This window comes from Amblyomma americanum, chromosome 1 (genome assembly GCF_052857255.1).
Source record: "Amblyomma americanum isolate KBUSLIRL-KWMA chromosome 1, ASM5285725v1, whole genome shotgun sequence".
Lineage (NCBI taxonomy): Eukaryota > Metazoa > Arthropoda > Arachnida > Ixodida > Ixodidae > Amblyomma > Amblyomma americanum.
In genome coordinates this window covers 20,142,479-20,161,228 of record NC_135497.1, presented here as the reverse complement: position 1 = coordinate 20,161,228, position 18,750 = coordinate 20,142,479, and the positions used below count along the sequence as shown (strand labels likewise).

General features: G+C 45.8%; 1 protein-coding gene across 1 annotated transcript in view; it reads left to right on the top strand.

Moving 5' to 3' along the window:
• Nucleotides 1-18,750, top strand: part of Tnks (tankyrase) — a 169,715-nt gene that overhangs the window by 85,423 nt on the left and 65,542 nt on the right. The window contains exons 10-11 of the mRNA XM_077643796.1: nt 12,252-12,423; nt 16,326-16,402. Of these exons, the coding sequence (XP_077499922.1) occupies nt 12,252-12,423; nt 16,326-16,402 (249 nt within the window). The remainder of the gene's footprint in view (nt 1-12,251; nt 12,424-16,325; nt 16,403-18,750) is intronic.

The window sequence follows — 18,750 nt, the reverse complement described above, 5'->3', positions numbered from 1 at the left end:
GTTATGACATGCCCCTCGAAGTGCGCTTCCAAGCGCATCTGGTATATTTCCCCGGTTCTGTCTGTTTTGACGAATTCCGGAGGCTGGTCGGCAGGCATCTCCTTGATACCGGCACCACGAGTGACTCAGTTCCTTCGTAGAGCAACAGCTTGCTCCGGCCATTCGACCAGATCCCATCCTCGTCGCCACTGGTGTGTTGTGACACGTACATCAAGCGAACAACAAGGAAAAGACAACGTCTATTTCAGGAGCCGCGTTTTTGTAGTGGCACCCTCTGATGTCACCGTGACTGGTGCCTCCTTTATCGCTGAGCGATCATCGTTTCGCTTCGCAGCAGAAATTAGCACCGTGGCACAAATTTGTTGATACTCTAGAAATTGTAAATGCCAAACAAACGACATATTTCATAATAAACACACCGGATACCAAAACGCACATTATTTTTTGTGTATGCGTTATAAAACCGCCCCTATTCTTGTCCTGCGAGAGTTTTTGCTGGGACCACTTTTGACATTGACGAGGCGCACATGCGTTCTCGTCACTGCGTTAAAAAAGAACCACATCACCTCAAAATCGGTGCTTTGGCTGCGTGGTAGAAATGTGGTTGGCCTGATTCTTCGGAAGACGCGTAGTACGAACATACGTGCTACATTAAGTTTTTGAGAGACCGCCTGAACTGCCGCTGCTTTGCCAGTTATGTGGCGGTGCATGTGCCAGGTGCACCAGAGAGGCCAAAAGCACCCACACTGGTGGCACGCTGCCTGCAATGACATTGTTTCACATTGCTTGCGCTGTGTCGCAAGGCCCAATATGCTCCTCAGGGAAGCTGTAGCGAAAGTGCTTTGGAACTAGCCAGTGCCTATCTTAGAAAGTCTTAGCAATATTACTTGTTCACTAATTTCACACTGAAATGAACGTAAAGCTGATTTCAATCTAGCCTTAGACAGGGAGGGGTGCGAAAAAAGGGAACAGCTCAATGCCACCTCGCACCAATGACCATCGCAGGCAGTCCTGCACAAGATTGGATATGGAAGCTGGTCCATTGAAATGGAGGCTCTTTCCGAAAATTGTTTGTTCTGGGGGAAAAATGACCGCATTGCCTTAAACGGTTAGACCTGGATGTAATAAACCTCCATGTAACGATTTCCTTGATATTGCAAAGTTTCTCAATTCCCCGGCATCGACCCCATTGAAGCATGTGTATACGTGTCCTCCATGTAGCGAAGGTGTTAAGGCAGTTGACCTTGATATAACGAACTCGCTACGCTGGCTATCTGTTAGGGAGTACTGTCTTAATTGAAATTTGGCCGAAGCGCATCAAAAGTGCCATGACAAAAAACATGAACTGCTATGAGAGGAACATCTACGATTGCAACAAGCGAACACAGTTGACACAGTGTGCCATGCTCCAGCGCGATTGGCATCTCTTGATGGCAAATGCAGCAATTTCCGCAGATTTGCTTTTTTAGTGTCGCACCAAGTGGTGCTAAAACAGTTCACATTCACTTATACCGCCTGGTGGATAAATCAGAGAAAAACGAAAAAAAAATCTGTTTAATCGCACGTTTGTTTGGGCTGAAATTTCGCACAGAGGTTGCATTTGGTGGTCATTTTTTTTATACTGCATTTAGGTGGCGTACTTGCCTGATTCGATCAGAATTAATTGAAAATGTCCATCGTCTGCCGTGATGGTGGACCGAAACGGCAAGCTTTCACAGCAGTTGTACCCGTAGCGCCATCTGTGCTCGACAAAGGAGCAAGCACACTACCATTGAGGAAAAGCGGCTGCCTGGCTGGTTTGAAAGTGCTTTCTCGGCTACTTTATCAAAATTAGGTGCAGAAAATGCTGTTGCACGCAACTGCCCGCCTCCCCACACCTTACGCTTCTCTCGTGAGTTTCTCCGCAGCCTTCCTGCACGGTAGAGTGCTCGTTCATCCAGAGGATGCATGATGGCGCTACCGGCATCATTACTGCGGAAGCTCGCAGGTTTTGCTCGCCGTCGCCACAGACGATGAACATTTCCGATTAATTTTGACCGTATTAGGCAAGTACACCACCCAAACGTAACATAAAACAAAACTGACCACCAAATGCCACCTTTGTGTGAATTTTGAGCGCTAACAAGCGGGCGGCTAGGCCAAGGGAACTTTTTTCGATTTTCTCTGGTTTACTCAACAGGCATAGTATATTTGGAGTCAACTTTAATTCTTTCGCTATCGTGCCATAGGCCATCGGTCATATTGTCACTGACTAGAAGACAACAAAGTGAGCAGTGGCGCGGCACGGTGTGCTCGCACTAGGTCCACTGCCATGAAATGATTCCTTCGCCATCTGTCATGTAGTCCTCTCTTCATCGGCTTTCTGTCACGTAACATTTAGTGTAAGGTGTGGGGTACATTCATCATCCCGGTCCTGGAGCTCAGGAGCCTGCTGTCCGCCGAGGTCTTCTGTGGAGTGCTTGTGGTTCGCACCTGCCGGTGATTCCCCAGCCTGCCACGTATGCCCCGACACCGCCGCTCTCCTCCGCCCCGCCCCACGCCTCGACCAGAAGACTTGACGATACGGCGACCGCTGCCACTGACCGGAGACCCCACTGACCATCCACACGAGAACCGATAACCTACGACCCCACTGAACCGAGACCGCTGCTACTGACCAGAGACCCCACTGACCACCCACTCACACATGACAACACAGTACCCCAGCCCCTGCCATTGGGTGCATCCACGGGCCTCGGCGTTGACTTCCTGAGACTGGTGGCTCCTCTATCTTTGTGGACCTGGCTTCACCCGCTCATCATCTACTCATCTGTTTCATCGTGATGGCGAGCCCTGCATCTTCACTTCTCCGTTCATACCTTCTGCCACGCCTATCGCCACGTCTTACGTTTCATCGTCACTGCATTCTCCTAGTTCGCGTGATCGGGACAATTGCTCGGCAGCACCTGGGTAGTGTCACTGACTAGAAGACAACAAAGTGGGCAGTGGCGCGGCATGGAGCGCTCACGCTAAGTCGACCACCGTTGAATCGCTCCTTATGGCTCTCGGCTGCTGACCCGAAAGACATGGGTTCGATCCCGGCCGCGGCGGTTGAATTTCGACGGAGGCGAATTTGATACAACATATCTTTGTTTTAAGTTTTTTTTTTTCATTTTTTGATGCGAGGAGGGATGTGAAAAATGAAACTCTGACTGGATGTAGTCCGCTGGTTGGTGATCATGGTGTCTGTTGCGCCATGTGCTCCTGGATGGCGGAAGGCTACACTGAGCACCCTTTTTTTTTTTTTTTTTAGAGCAGCAGTGGTGAGTTAGCAACCATGTGAAATTTTTGGATTTCAGCTGCAAATGCAAGGTTTCGTCTCGGAGGCGCGGGACATCAGCGCGTGCTCGCACATGTTTCATTTTACCGTTCATGTTTTATTTTATGTAGTGCGCTTGATTTGTAAATGATGACAGTGGTTTTGTTTGATGCTGTAGGGTATTTGCAAAATACTGCCAAGGTATTTTATCGACTGTGCCAGCATATTTTCGATTCTGATGATGTCAAGGAATGCCACGCCCCTTTTCACCCATAGAATCTATTTGCTACGCACAAAAAAAGAAAAGGAGGAACTGCAAGCTCCGCTATAAAAACAAGAATAAAACTCAGAACAAGTGTAATCTGCAGCACATCATATATCTACCTCCACTTTACACAACGACTGCTTTCTCTAGTGGCATAGCAGTCTAGTGGAAAGTGCAGTGTATTCAGTTGCACAGGCTGGCGTCTCTTTCTGGGTTCTTTTCTCAGATGATATGGCTTTTAAAAAGGGTGTATCAGATAAAATCTGTGTAGGATGAAAGTGATCAGTGTGAAAATGCCCTATGGGCATTATGGAGCTGAAAATACAAGAATGGTTTTAGCGACACGTGCAGCACTTTGTATATTTTAATTTTTTTGTAACCAACTTCTGGCTGAGTGCAGTGGCTTATTTTTGTTTTGCTTGTATTTTTTGGTTACAAGCATATTTAACCCATTAATTTTTGAAGTTTTGCGCACACAACTGGCATTTTTTTTTTGCTCAGAAGTATAACCAATAAGCTACAGTTTGTATTTAGCACATCTTGAAGAAATAATTTTTATTTTAAAATGCCAAAATCAATCGTGGTAGCGAAAGAGTTAATGCAAAATTATTACATGGCTCATTGGCAACGAAGCCCGCCATTGTTGACCGCCTAAGTTATCACGAAAAATCCCGGATGACGTCACCGTGGCATCAAAGAAAAATTTCTTCCTAAGGTGGGGGGACTTTCAGATTGTGAGGCGAGCACGCAACCAATAGGCCACAAGACCGCGTTGCTTTTTGGTGAACAAAGGTGAACCTAGTACTGGGTGCGCGAGGTATTTGAGAACACTGCTCTCTATTACCATAGATACCAGCAGTCTCACCATATCTATCTAGGCGTGCAGCTTCTTGTAAATTGACACCTTATCATTCATACTGCGAAGTTGGTTCTAAGATGGAAGCGTATAGGTTGATGCAGGAAATGTAACCCCATGCTGTCCTCATTGTGTTGGCTGACACCATAGTGCCTCGGAAATTGCCACCTTTCTGAATGTGGTGAAGTCTCGTTTACGAGGTGCGGAAAGGGCTGATGTGCCCTGACGGTGACTTGGCATCTGTGGCGACTTAGAAATAGCACAGTCAGCGGTTAGATGTCACCGGAACAAGTGATTCTCACCAGCGGCTGCAAGCCATCATGAATGATGACCCTGGAAAGTCTATGAGGGCCATTGCAAAGCAGCTTCAAGTCGCAGAGTCAACTGCCAGGCTCACTGTGCATGAGGACTTGAGGTTGTGGGATACACTAGTACCCATTCGTTCCTCGTGCCAGCGGCAAGCGCGCCGGAGTCAAGACCACGCGTGCGCAACACTGGAAATGTGGAGAGAAGGCACTCCTTCTACTCTTGCCGTTCCCAAAAATGATGTGACATCATGACAGCGCTCTGGCCACTTAGGGACGGGTTGCATGCCTGAGCTTGTGAGTAACGTATTTCTCCTAGCTAGGCAATGCCCAAGGGGTTGAAAACAGGAGTGTGCGGCGGGAAACCCCGCTCTTGCTGCTGGCCTCTTGCTTACCTGCCCTGAGGGGTCCTTTTCTGCCCACTGATCCACGGACCCAACGCCAATCGACTGCAATGACTTAGTGAGCCTACCAAACCTCTATTTTATCGGATAGAACACTCTTCTGCAGTGTGCTTTACCTTGCGTTAAGACAGTGAACTATTTCCTAGTGTGCTCTGCCGTTGCCTATTTCATCCATACCTGCCGTGGCTGCAACTCTGCACCACGGGTTGGGGAAACGTCGTGCATGAGTAACACCTGCATGTAGCTGGGATGGAAGATCGCCTTTCCCGGCTGGCTGGACTTAGAATAACCCCCACAAGGTACCATTCCTTTGTCTTGAGGAGGGGCCAATTTATATCCGATAAAAAAGACCCTTGAGGAGCGTGGAATGCTCTTTTTTTTTTTTCAAGTCAAAAAGAACTTTGACTAAGAGCAAAAAGCTAACCACCATAACAACCGGTGGCTTTGCGCAATGATGAAATGAACAACGGCGCAAGCACTGAGGAAGTGCTTACTGTGATGCACATTAAGTTTCCATTGCCTGTGATGGTGTTAGCTGTCATCAGCAACGAGGGTGATGTCGTGCTACCACACTTTTTTGCAGAAGGACTCCGCATAAATGCTGCTGTCTATGTGGAGGTGCTTGACATTGTTATAAAGCCCTGGATAGAGACCGTTTCAAAAGGAAGACCTTTTGTCTTTCTGCAAGATTCCGGCTCCTGCCCACACTGCTAGAGTTACCCAGGAGTGCCTGTCCGACAATCTCCACGACTGTGCCACTCCCAACTTGTGCCCTCCTAGTTCTCCGGGTTCATTGAGTAATTCTGGAAATACACAATACTAGAAGCAGTTCCCAAATTTTGGTGTAAATATGGTTATTTTCACTGGAGAAATACCATATTTACACGATTGTAAGTCTACCTATTTTTTTTAATTTGAAAATCCGAAGTGGGCGGTCGACTTACAATCGAAACGAAAACATCGCACTATAAGTAAAGGCGAGACAAACGAAATATCAGGCATGCTACAGCGTAGTTTAATTTTTGCGCGTGGCTCTGTCTCATCGCTCTTGGTGCTGGCCTTGAGCAGCTGCTATGTCAATGCGCAAAACTGGCATCCCCTCCCCGCACGTGCGGCGGCGGCCGATGGTGGCTATCGATAAACAGCAAACTGGCATCCACACTCCCCACACGTGGCTGCTGACTGTGGTTGCTGATAAGCGAAGGCGGCCCAACAACACAATCGTGTTCTAGGGGAAGCTCAAGCATCCAACAAGTTTTCTTTTTACTTTCAAATGCGCGCTCGGCGCTCTAGGGATCATTGTAGTTGATGGAAGGGCCACTGTTCCGCACTATGAGTAAAGGCGAGACAAATGAGATATCAGGAATGCTACAGCATGGTTGCATTTTTGCTGCACGACTCCGTTGCATCGCTCTTGGTGCTGGCCTTGAGTAGCTGCTACATCAACGCGCAGAACTTGCATACCCTCCCAGCGCATGCAGGCGGCGGCCGATGATGGCTATCGATACAAGCAGCAAACTGTCACCCTACACGTGGCTGCTGACTGCGGTTGCTGATAAGCGGCAGCGGCCCAATAACGCAATCTCGTTGTACAGGAACCACAAGCATCCATCAAGTTTTCTTTTCACTTGAAAATGCGCGCTCGGTGCTCAACGGAGCGTTGATAGTTGATGGAAGGGCCGCTGTTCCAATCGAGGCGGCACTCCCCACTTGGAACGGCAGCGGTGCCGGGGAGGTCGGTAGCCGATGGAAGAGCCGACGCCATTCACACGTAGTTTCTCTTTGGCTCTGACGCATTTGACCACTGCCGGCCACATTTAACAAGTTTTTAATATAGTGCTTTGTCATTTCGTCATTTGTGCTCCAGGTCCGGTATGCGACCGGCGCTCGTTCACGGCTACATTCAAGATGGCTGCCAATTTTTACGCCGAATGAACGAACTGCCGCGCGCCGGGCCACAAGTTCGACGTTCGCAATGGGTGATATAGGTGTGGCAGCTGCAGCAAGGAAAATTTTCAGCTGTTCCACGCGATGTCGTGATGTGGCTGATTGGGAAGTGCATGATTTCGCTGGACGACGACGTTAGAACGACGTGGTATGGGACTGCAGCGGCGATGACGACGGCAGCGCTAGTGAGCACTATGGCGCAAATGTAGACGAGTAGGCCAGTGACTAATACATTTTTGTTTTGGAATGTGCCCGCGGGCGCGCCTGCGCGCGGCAGCCGATTGTGGCTGGCAATAAACGGCGGCCGCTGGATAATGCTATTACATTCAGCTATTCAAAGCCAAGCTTAAACAACCTCGGAAGCTTTTTTATTTTTCGGAAATGTGATTTGGGTGGGTCGACTTACATTCGAGTCGACTTACAATCGTGTAAATGCAGTAGTTCTGTGCCTGAAGTAAACATAGAGTGTGCTCAAATACCTCGTGCACCCGGTAAATGCATTGCCTTATGATTGTATGGTAATGAATAGGTGTGTCATTGGAAAGGAAAAGAAAATTTTAAAATAATATAAAAGGAAATGAAAATAAAAACAATGCTTCTACATTCAAAGCTCGTAAGTAGTCTTAAGTGCCTTGCATAATTATTTTGGCCAACGAGAAGCAAGAATTTTGGGGTCGACTTATACGCAGCAATAAAGTGTTTACATTGTGCGTTATGACCTTTGTAGAGTTTCTTTTGGACATGTTCGTAAAATCACATAATTTGCGCACCCCCTTTTTGAAGCAGTAATTTTAGGGAAAAAAGTGCACCAACTACGTTAGTAAATATGGTACTTTGTTGTGGTGGAGTTTTCGTTTTAGTCAAGTTCGTTGTAACGGGGTTGTATGGTACAAATTTTTGTGCCACTTTCGACGTTTGGCAACAATGTTAGTCAAAGCTGATGGCATTCAAGACATGCTTTGAGAACACTGTCAGTTTGAAAAAACATTCTGGAAGCTTTTCTTACGGCACCTGCTTTAAGGTAACAACTGTGAATTTGAGACTGTGGCGAGGTAAGCGTCCAGAAAGTGAAAACAAAACTACATCACAGACTCTCAGTGCTTTGTAAGGTGCAGTTGCACAGACTGGCTTTTCACTCTGGGTTCTTTTCTCAGGCGATGTCGTTTTTAGAAAGGTTGCTTTTTAGGTAGGATTGGATGAAATTTTTGTAGGATGAAAGTGGTCAGTGTGAAAGTGCCCTGTGGGCATGCATTTTCAAGTGTTTGAGAGCCATTCTCAAGAGCCAGGGCTTGTCTATAAATTTATCCTCTGGGACACACACCCTTCAAAAGTGCCCAAATTCTATTGATAATGACTATTTGCTGTGTTATTGGGATTTAATCCCAGCGAGCGTGTCCACTTTTCAGTTGAGGTGAGCCGGGAAGTGCTGAAACAATACAGAACAGGCTGCCTGTGGCGCTTCGAGGTATAGGTTTTCTTTCGCTTCCAATATTTAGGTAATATTTTTTCGATCTTTCGTGTTTGGTAAAATTGCACTAGCAGTTTTGAAACAAAACTTAGTTTAGTATTAAGACTTTAGACCCTCATGCAGATTTGTCAGTCTAGAAGATTTGTGGTTTTTCAGTGTGTTCGTCATCACGCTTGTGCTTGTGAGGTTTGCCTGTGGTGGCAATACCTGTATTTTAGTTATTGCTTTTTTCTACCTTATCAGAGCTTTGTTTTCAGTAACAATGGTCTTTTTGTGATTGCGAGCTGGTATTCTGTTGCTCAGTGTCTCTTCAGGTGCATAAGAAATTGGTCAGCTATAGAACTAGTCCAGAGGCTTTTCTGGTGCCCAAATAGACTTTAAGACACAGGAAAAAATTTTTTTTTGCACGCATGAAGAGATTTGTGTGGTATTCAGTAGTTGTGTTTATATAACCTTGGTGGCGCTTGGCACGCACCTTTTCATGTCAGCTAACATATGCATCTGTATACAGGGTGTTTCACCTAAGACCTTACGCAATTTTTAAAAATAGGCTTTTTGAGTTAAAAGAGCGCTTTTTTTGACATAGCAGTGTCAGGGATTTAGTACATTAGAATACAGCTAAGGCGTACTATCTAGCAGCCGCATATGACCAAGTCCTGCTGAGCCCTGAAAGCAGAGAATTGACTACCTTCATAACCGATAGTGGACTGTACAGATTCAAGCGCGTCTGCTTTGGCCTTGTATCAGCACCGTCTCCTTTTCTGAAAATGATGGCCACTATTTTGCAGAACTGCAAAAACACTTTGTGCTACATAGATGATGTCATTGCGTATAGAAACAGACGTGAGGAACACTTCCAGGAATGCGAACAAGTTTTGCACTTCATTGCAAAGTCTGGATTGAAGCTGAATGACAAATGCATTTTCAGTATACAAGAAATAAACTTCCTTGGCCACGGGATCAGTCACAAGGGGATACGCCCTTTACAAAGAAACATCGACGGCATCAAGGCTGCGCCATTGCCAACAGATGTCAGTACCCTGGGCTCATTCTTGGGCATGGTAGGCTATTATGCCAAGTTTGTACCTGACTATGCGATTTTTGATCCTGCGGGTGATCCTGCGGGTGTCATTTGATACTGCTGGTGGCATTATTGTCACTACGGATGCCTCATCCAATGGCTTAGGAGCATTGTTGCAACAGACAAGAAATGATGAGCCAGTAACGATTGATTTTGCTTCTCGCAGGCTTGCCCCACAGGAACAGAAGTACTCCATTGGGGAACTAGAAGCCCTTGCTTGCTTGTAGGCATGGGAATATTGAAGAGTATACCTTTGGGGTCGTCCATTCATATTACTCACTGACTACCAGGCTCTGGTCACACTCCTAAGTACAAAGGGGGTAGGTCGCTGACCGTTCCGGATTGCAAGGTGGCACGCCAGGCTCCTGGCGTACAACTTTACGCTTGAATTCCAGAAGGGTGACAAGAATACTGTTGGTGATGCTCTTTCAAGGATGCCCCTCCCTGTTCGTGTGGAGGAGGAAGAGAGTGGGGAGACCGTTTGTGCTGTCTCAACATGCGTTGCTCACGCAGAGTTTGTCGTTGAAATAATGCAAGACCTGCTGTTGCAACAGGTTATAAAGTGGATGACTTCGGCATGGCCTGCAGTGAAGATGTTGCCTGCCGAGGCAGTCCCGTTTTATTAGGCGCAGACCGAGTTCTCGGTTGTTGAAGACCTCCTGCTTCGTGAAGACAATTTAGTTGCACCTTCGTCCCTCATAGCATGGCTTCTTGACACAGCCCACAAGTCCCATCTGGGAATAACAAGGACAAAGCAGCAACTATGTGAATAATACTGGTGGCCTGCGATGTGCAAGCAAGTAGAGCATTTGATTGCATCTTGTGGGGTATGCCAATCTGTTGACAAGTCTGCAAAACTGGTGACACCACCTCTGCAGCCAGTTGCATTCCCATCGGCACTATGGCAAAACCTAGGACTTGATATTGTGGGCCCTTTTCCGAATGTACCTGCAGATTGTCATTTTGCTATTATGGCCATCGATTACTTCAGCAAGTGGCCAGAGGTTTGTTTCTCTGCGAAAGTGACTACTGCAACAATCATCTCCTTTCTGCGAAGCATCTTGAGCAAGGAAGGATATCCAGACGAGATTGTGAGTGATCATGATGCTCAGTTTACTGCCTGTGAGTTTGAGTTTTCTCAAGTAATGCGGCATCACCTATGCATATTCGACACGAGTGCTGGCACTGTCGACACGGGCGCAGATAGCACCCGTGTTGTCTTCTCTTTAATTCCTAGGTCCGTTGTCCGTTTTGCGCTGGCCCACAATATGAAAGAGGTTTAATTGGGTACTCAAAGAGTACTCTCAAGTCTGCACACAAGAACGTTGGCCTTTGAAGGAAGCAGTCACCGAATACCTCGGAGTCTACTGTTTCACACCGCATGCCACCACAGGAGTGAAGTCTTCCATCCTTCACAGCCGCCATCCCAGAACAAAACTGGATCTTGTAGGAGCACCAGGTAAACAGTTTTTCTAAGACCCGCAGGCAGCGATGAAGTCCATCTGCAGCAGAGGACCACAAAAGCAATAAGCAAGTAAACCTACACTGACAGTCGACGCGCTGCGAAGCATTCGCCATTAAGAACAGGTCAACCGATGCGAGTCAAGTTGCCAGATCACGTGTCTAAGGGCGCTTTGAGCTACTCAAAGCTGTTCATCATTGTTGGCTAATGTGGTCAAGACACCTGCAAACTTAACGATGCTGCAGCTGGAATCTGAATCGCCTGGTGCCCTGCTCTCGACCATTTACACCACCCACGGTTGCAAAAAGCTGTTCGCCTGAAGCAGTAACACCATTTGGCGAGCCACAGCAGGAAAGGTACGACCAACCTCAACAGTCATCTGTTTGGACACCTGTTGAAAGGGACGTTCCAGAACTGAAGCATTCGACAAGGCAAAGAAGACCACCATCGCGATTTAAAGATTATCAAAAACATTGAGTGTTTATAGGGTTTCCAGTTGTTAGTTACTAAGTCACTCTTTTTGAGGGGGAAAATGTGGTATTCAGCAGTTGTGTTTATATGACCTAGATCATGCTAGGCACATGCCTTATCATGTCAGCTCTCACATGCATCTGTATTTATACCCATCACGGACTAAGAATAAAGGAGAGTTGTTCGAGGTATGAGGGACCGCTTGACTTCACGGTTCTCCGGCTTAGCGGGGCAGGGCGTGGCAGAGGACACAACAATGTGCTGCGGGACACATTTGTCCCTCTGTGCCTAAAAACAATTCTTGGCAGGAATAGCCATTTACCTTCGATGTGTGGCAGTTTCTTAAGTGCTTAGCAGTATATACTAGCAATAACATCATAAACAGTGCGAGATTTCAGTCTGAAATAGTACTGACGTGATTGCAGAGACACTGCTCACCTACTTTGGCAACTTCTTCCTTGTTTGGCACGCTTTTTGTAGAACTGATGCCAAGCCATGGGCGATATCTAGCATGTAGCTGCTGCTAACAGTAGCGGTTGCTGTGACGCAACCACCGTTGCTCCCACTAAAAAATGGGAAACATATGTCTACCTTGTACAGTGGTGGTCAGAGAGGGGTTAAGGTGTGAGTGGGGAACCCACTTGGAGGATGCCTGGTTTACAGGGTACTCTTCAAAGAATGTGCTCTTTTGCAGGTGAACGCATTGGACAGCTTAGGGCAGACTGCCCTGCACCGGTGCTCCCGAGAAGGAAATGTACAGGCCTGCCGCTTGCTCCTCTCGGGTGGGGCTGACCCTGGCATAGTCAGCGTACAAGGCTGCACAGCAGCACAGCTGGCCAGTGATGCTGTTCAGCAGCTGTTGCACGGTGAGCTTCCTAGCCTGCCAGCTGGGTTACTCTTCTTTTTCTCCTTTAGGTGGGGAAAAGCCTTTCTCAGAAATTGTATTCATTAGTACGTTAAAATAGTACGGAGCTGTTTAATTCGCACTTCAAGGGACCAGAAGAAATGTTTTAATCATCCAAAAGTTCGAATTATCGAATGACCCGAAAAAAAAAAATGAAAAGAGCCGCTTGTATGTTAGTAAATTTAATTGGCTGAGACTCGGTAATGGTCTCCTGTTTTTGAGGTGGGAATCGCATGTCTAAGACAATGGCTGCAGTAAAACCTTGTTAATTCATTTGGACTGTGAATATTCTGATTAAATGGGACTTCGAATGAGCCGAGTATAGCAAAAAAAAAAAGAGGGGCCCAGGCAAAAGAGTTTGTTCTGGGAACACGATACTTTCTTTGGACGAAGTTTGCTAATAGTTTAAGTAATTGGAGACGCTAGTAACCTGAACCCCTGATCTCGTAACCATAGCACATTACACAAAGAAACAGCGCAGGCCGCTGTGGTGCGCAGCCAATCCGTCGCAGGTGTGGTGGAAGAATGATCGCGTTGTGGGACATGCACTGATGCTGCTAGGAGTGGAGAATACTTCAATGACAGTGCCAAGCGCACATGACCTTGAAACCGGTATGTCCTTATGTCCTGCTGCTTTGCACTGAAGCACATCTTCTCCTCTGCGGGCAGTCCGCGAGCCGTATCGTAGGCCTGTTTATGTGCAGTAACTGTCTGGGACTGGGACACCTCACCTGTCAAGCATCGGTGTTACTATGTGGTGGCGTCTCACTGCGTTGAGGGGCTGTCGCTTCACTGGGTTTGTGGTGAAACCGGGATTACGCATTCCCGCCTGTTGGTGCAAATCTTCAAATTAAGCAGGCTGGTGCAGAATGCTGGTGCGAATTATTTGGCAAAATTTACGTTAGAAATTCTGGGACGGCAGAAATTCTTTTAATTATCCGCGAATTATTAGGGTTCTGCGGTATTTTACACATTTGTATCTACACTTTATTGTGAGCATGCAAGCAAAACTGCTCTAAAATGGTGACTGCCCTGAATCATACATGGTGTGACACGGGAGCAGTGGAACCCTCTTATCAGCTGCACCGTCATGTGTGAGACTTCACCACACAAACAGCGAATGGCACAAGTTTTGCCACTCTGGAATAGCTGAAGAATCATGCTAACGGAAGGGAGGGAAGGGAAACTTGCAGCGATGCCAAAGCTGCAAGAGCAAGAAAGAAAGAAAAAAAAAACAGAACAATATCTAGGGGTGAGCGAATATTTAATATTTTGAATATGGTTCGAATGTATCTGGTATTTGGTTCATGGTCGATGCGGAAAATGAATATTCGGAAATTTCCAAATACCATATTTATTTGATTCTAGCGCACACCGTTATTTATGGAAAAAAACTTATAAATAAGACATGCGCGTTAGAATCAAGTACGAAAATAAAACTACCGCACCAACAAAGAAGGTCTTGCTGCAGTAGTTTATTTTCATACTTGATTCTAACGTGCATGTAATTTTTCGACGATGCAAAATTACAATATCTGGACAAACTATCCAAAGGTCGTGTTTAAAATTCAGGAACATGGTACTAAAGCATCCTAGTTGCTTTCATCTCTGTTGTTTATCTCAATTCAATTTATTTCAACATCAGTGGAGTTTAGAACTGCAGACAAAAAGCCCAAAGATGGGCTTGACGGAGTCCATGGCTCCATGACAACATGCAGCAAGCATACATAATTATAGAATGCATGATCTTATAGGTTTACATGACGCAAGTTATAAGCTATACAGCACCATGCATCGTGTGACTGGTCGCATTCCGCTACTTGTGTTACTGGACGCTGCTAAGCTACGAAATTCCATTAGTGGGCTTTCCCACATAGTACACACAACAGAAAAACAAGGTGGCCAACCTCCCATTTCAAACAAGTGCAATGCTAAAGTGACATTCATTTTTTTATTATTTCATAATGCACTGCATACTTACCGCCCACACTGATGGCAGTCGTCCTGTTGGCTTCACAACCCTTCTAGCGAATGGTCTGCCATATTGTTTTAGTCAACTGTGATATGCGGTAAAGCCCAGTTGGAAATTTCGTATGGCGTAGCCAAAAGGGAGCGGAGTTTAGATGTCAGTGGCAGGGAAAGTGATTGCGCAGGTATTCCATCTGTTGCATGGCAGTCGTGATGACGATAGGAGGACCCTTGCCACTAGGTCAAAAAATAGCCTTCCAAATTATTGTCCTGTGCGGCCGATTTGCCTAATTTAAGTCGGACTAAACGTCCCGGCTCCCGCCTTTTTTTGAACTGAACGCGGTAGGTAGGTGGAGTCAACCAACGCATCAGCCAGTCCCGTGGCAGCTTCGCGTTTGCTTTTATTTTGTTTTTTTAGGTTTCTGTGAATAAACAGTTTCAGTCGCAGACAATAAATATAGCTGCAAATTAGGCCCATGGAAATAAAAATACATGTGGACTCTTTCTTTGATTTACGTATCACTTCGCCAATGGCAGAGCGGCAAACTGCCGCGGGACTGGCTGACGCATTGGTTGACTCCGCCTACCTACCGCGTTGAGTTAAAAAAAAAAGGCGGGAGCCGGGACGTTTAATTCGATTTAATTAGGGCAATCGGCCGCACAGGACAGTAGTAATTGAAAGTTTCTAAGAATGCTGGCAACGTATAGATCGAGTTACCGGGATAAAAAGACGAGTCCGGATTCCTCTGTAGTGCACCTTTAATTGGCATGTCTTATTCTTTTCAAAAGCGGTCTCACCATTCTGACACTCACGTGCATTTCCTGTTCCTTGCATCTGCGTTGTTCTTCTTGCACACCAAAATTGTGCACTTATCACAGGCTGTTTGTTGTTTGTATGATAGAGCTTCCTTCTGGGAGGGCATTTGGTAGCATGACTTTCAGGTAATTTGGGCATTTGTTTTGATCCCCGGTTGTCAAGTTTTACTATCTATCATGCTATTTTATTTTAATTGTCATGTAGTTTTGTGCCAGTTCATGGCTTGCGTTTTGTCACTCATTTTGCATGAGTACATTACAGGCTGCATACTGTTATGTTGTCTAACCAATGAGTATAAATTTTTGTGCGCATCATTTTTTTTATATGGTGCTAAGTAAATCTGGCTAATAAAGGCAATAAATAAAGGCAACAACATTTGCCTATTTATTTATTTATGAAATTTTTATGCTGATCAGATATTCGATTCCATATTCAGATCCATTATTTCTTCATATTTGTATTTCATTTGTGCTTGAAAATTTCAATATTAGCACATGGTTATAATCACTATTAGCACATGGTTATAATCAGTGACATTACAAATTATACAAAATGTAATAAATGAAAATGTCCTATGCATAATAAAAAAAACAGTAATGCTTTTTTAGGTGATGACAGAAATGTGTGCGTAGTGATGCATAACATACAGACACAAGCTCCAAGAGAAAGTGAAACTGGGTGTGCATTTTTGCTGTCAACAAGGGTGACAGTTGCTCCATGCAAAAGCATAAGCTAGGATGGGGCTAGTAAGGAAGTAGAGCTCATGCAGTAGCAGCAAAGAGGGTACATCTACTGTATGCTTGCAGATATTTTTAGCTTTGTGGTTATCCACAATACAAAATGTTCGGTGATTTGGTTTTTGACTTTCAGAACTAGAGCACATTTGATGGAACAGTGTCCTGCTCTCTGGTCCGTCAAACATGCTGTTATTGTGTGGTTATGTCCATGGTGTTGTAGCGCCTGAAAAGCCCGGACCAAATAGATAACATGTGCGCTAGCAACAGCAGTCAGCAGAATAAGATCTGTGCCCTTCAGTGTACGCTCACAAATGGATGATTTAAATGTTCAACTCCGTGCAGAGCCTCAAAGAAGCAGTGCAGATGTGGAATTCCAGCTGCTAGAAGCTGCAAAGGCAGGAGATCTAGAAGTTGTAAAGGTATGTATCTCTTTTTTATACGCTGCTTAGAGGACCCTCAAAGGGATTCCAAAGAATGGTCCTGCTTTCCTGTAACTGCAGTTTTCGTAGTGTGGTGCCCTCTTCTGCTCTCTTGGTGCATTCGAGGGTGTGCAGCTGCAGTTGGAGCAGGAGAGGAAGCATAGGAGCAGAAAGCCACACAGGCAGCATTAAAGCACACAGTGCCACCCTTGGGGGAAAAACTTTAGCTTTAGTTGCAGTTTTTTTTTGTTATTCGAGAAGTGTGCCATGAGGCATAAGTTGAAAAAAAAAAAAAGAAATGTGTTGGAGCTGTGGTGAACAATTTGCTTTGTGAGGTGGCCCCAATGAACTATAATAGACTGCCTTGAAAATGAACTCCAAGGGACCGTGAAAATTGTTTGTCTTGTCAGAAGTTTGTTTAGACAGAAGTGCTTCCAAAAATGTTTGAGCTTGCAGAGTGTGCCCAAATACCTTGTATATGAGAATAAATGGATGAAATGGCCTTTCAGGAAAAAAATAACTGCAATATAAGCATTTATTGGACTACTGATGGTCTACTACGCATTGCACTAGTAAGGGATCAGGCACTGTTGACTGTTACCCAGTCTGTTATTTTTTTTTGTGTGTCTGTCGTGAAAATTCACTGGCTGCTACAAAAGCAGACATCTCATTTAACTTTCTAAGATATTCTTCAATGCCCCCACACTGTTAGAAAAACTGCACTAAAGTATCCAGGCAAGCGTCAGCTGCATCAGAGGCCACTAGCGCAGTTTCAGGGATAACATCTTTGCTGTCATCATCAGCAGCAGTTTCTGATGTTAGGTCGAGCACCTCTTCAATCATACTCAGTTTCATACAACAAGTGCAACACTGTCAAAGCTAGCGCTTTTGTTTGCCCTGCCTGCATCCGCGACCAAATAGTAGTGCATTCCTTGTGGTGAGCGAAACATAGTAAATGCTTTTGCCTGCAGGTTTACTATATGCCACATTTGTCATGAGCTTGGTTAAATGTACTCTTATTGCTGACGGACCGCAGCGGTGGCCGAGTGGTTGAGCATCCGCCTCGCATGCGGGAGGTGCAGGGTTCAGTCCCCAGTGCCACCGGGTACCCACCGGTGATACAATGGGTACAAGCTTTCCCCTGGTCTGGTGCTCGGCTTATTTAGGGTGAAATGCTTGGGAAATGGGTCTTTGACCCCACCTTGGGAAGACGAAAAAACACCTTGTGCCATGGCGCTCTTTGGCCTCTGATGCCCTTGCGCCATAAAAATTCATCATCATCATCATCTTATTGCTGACGACACGCTGTCGATTTCTTGCGCCTTAGACCACTCAGCCATAGAACAAGCGTGGAGTAACTCGCCTGCCTTTCTTTTCTCGTGCGGACTACTTCCGTACCTTTGATAGCATTGCACCTGGTGTACGAAATGGAGTTTAGAGCTTCTAGCTTCCAGAGTGTCATCCCTACACATTTGCACACTTTCATCAATGCTGACATATGAACTCATGTCAACAGAAACCCCCTTACTGCTCAGCATAGAAACAATGCTTCTCTGCTCTAAGTTCGCAGGGCAGGCCTTACTCAAAGTATTGCAGTCGTTCTCTGCTGAGCAGTCACTAGGTGCCATAAACTCTGTGTGGCGGAAGGCATTGGCAGTGTTGGCTTCATTAACTTGCTCCCGGGCACTTCTCAGTAAGTGGAGAGCACTTAACAGGTTCACTGTGTATTTCTTACTGCTCGCCATGCAAATTAGCATCCTTTGTAGCAGAGAGCAACGATAATGCCTCTTTGAGCTGTTTATCACTCCCTGATCCGTAGGCTGCACCTTTGTTATTGTGTTTGCTGGTAGGAACTTCAGACGGATGGCAGAAAGACGGATGGCATGACTGTGTCCAGGACAATTATCGACCAGAAAGAGAACTTTTCTCTTTTCTCTCTCTGGAATTGGTGATCCATCTCCTGAAACCTGTGCTCGAAAAGCGGCTGCATCATCCACATTTTCGAATTAATCAAGTACCGTAAAAACCCGCTTATAATACGAACCCGAATATAATACGAGGTGAAGTTTTAGAGTCGCGAAATGGAAAAAAGACTTTTACCTGCATATAATACGAATGACGAAAGCTCAGAGAAGACATTTATTCTAATCGCGTCCCGCGCTTCACTTCAATCACTTTCATCTTCAGCAGCGCTTTCTTCGTACATTTCTTTGTCCGACAAATCATTCCAAATGTAATCATCTTCCGTGCCATCGAAGGCGTTCGAGATGACGCACTTCTTAAAAGAACGGCGCACAACATCTTCTGGGATGGCTGCCCACACGTCCACGATCCATTTGCACAGCATG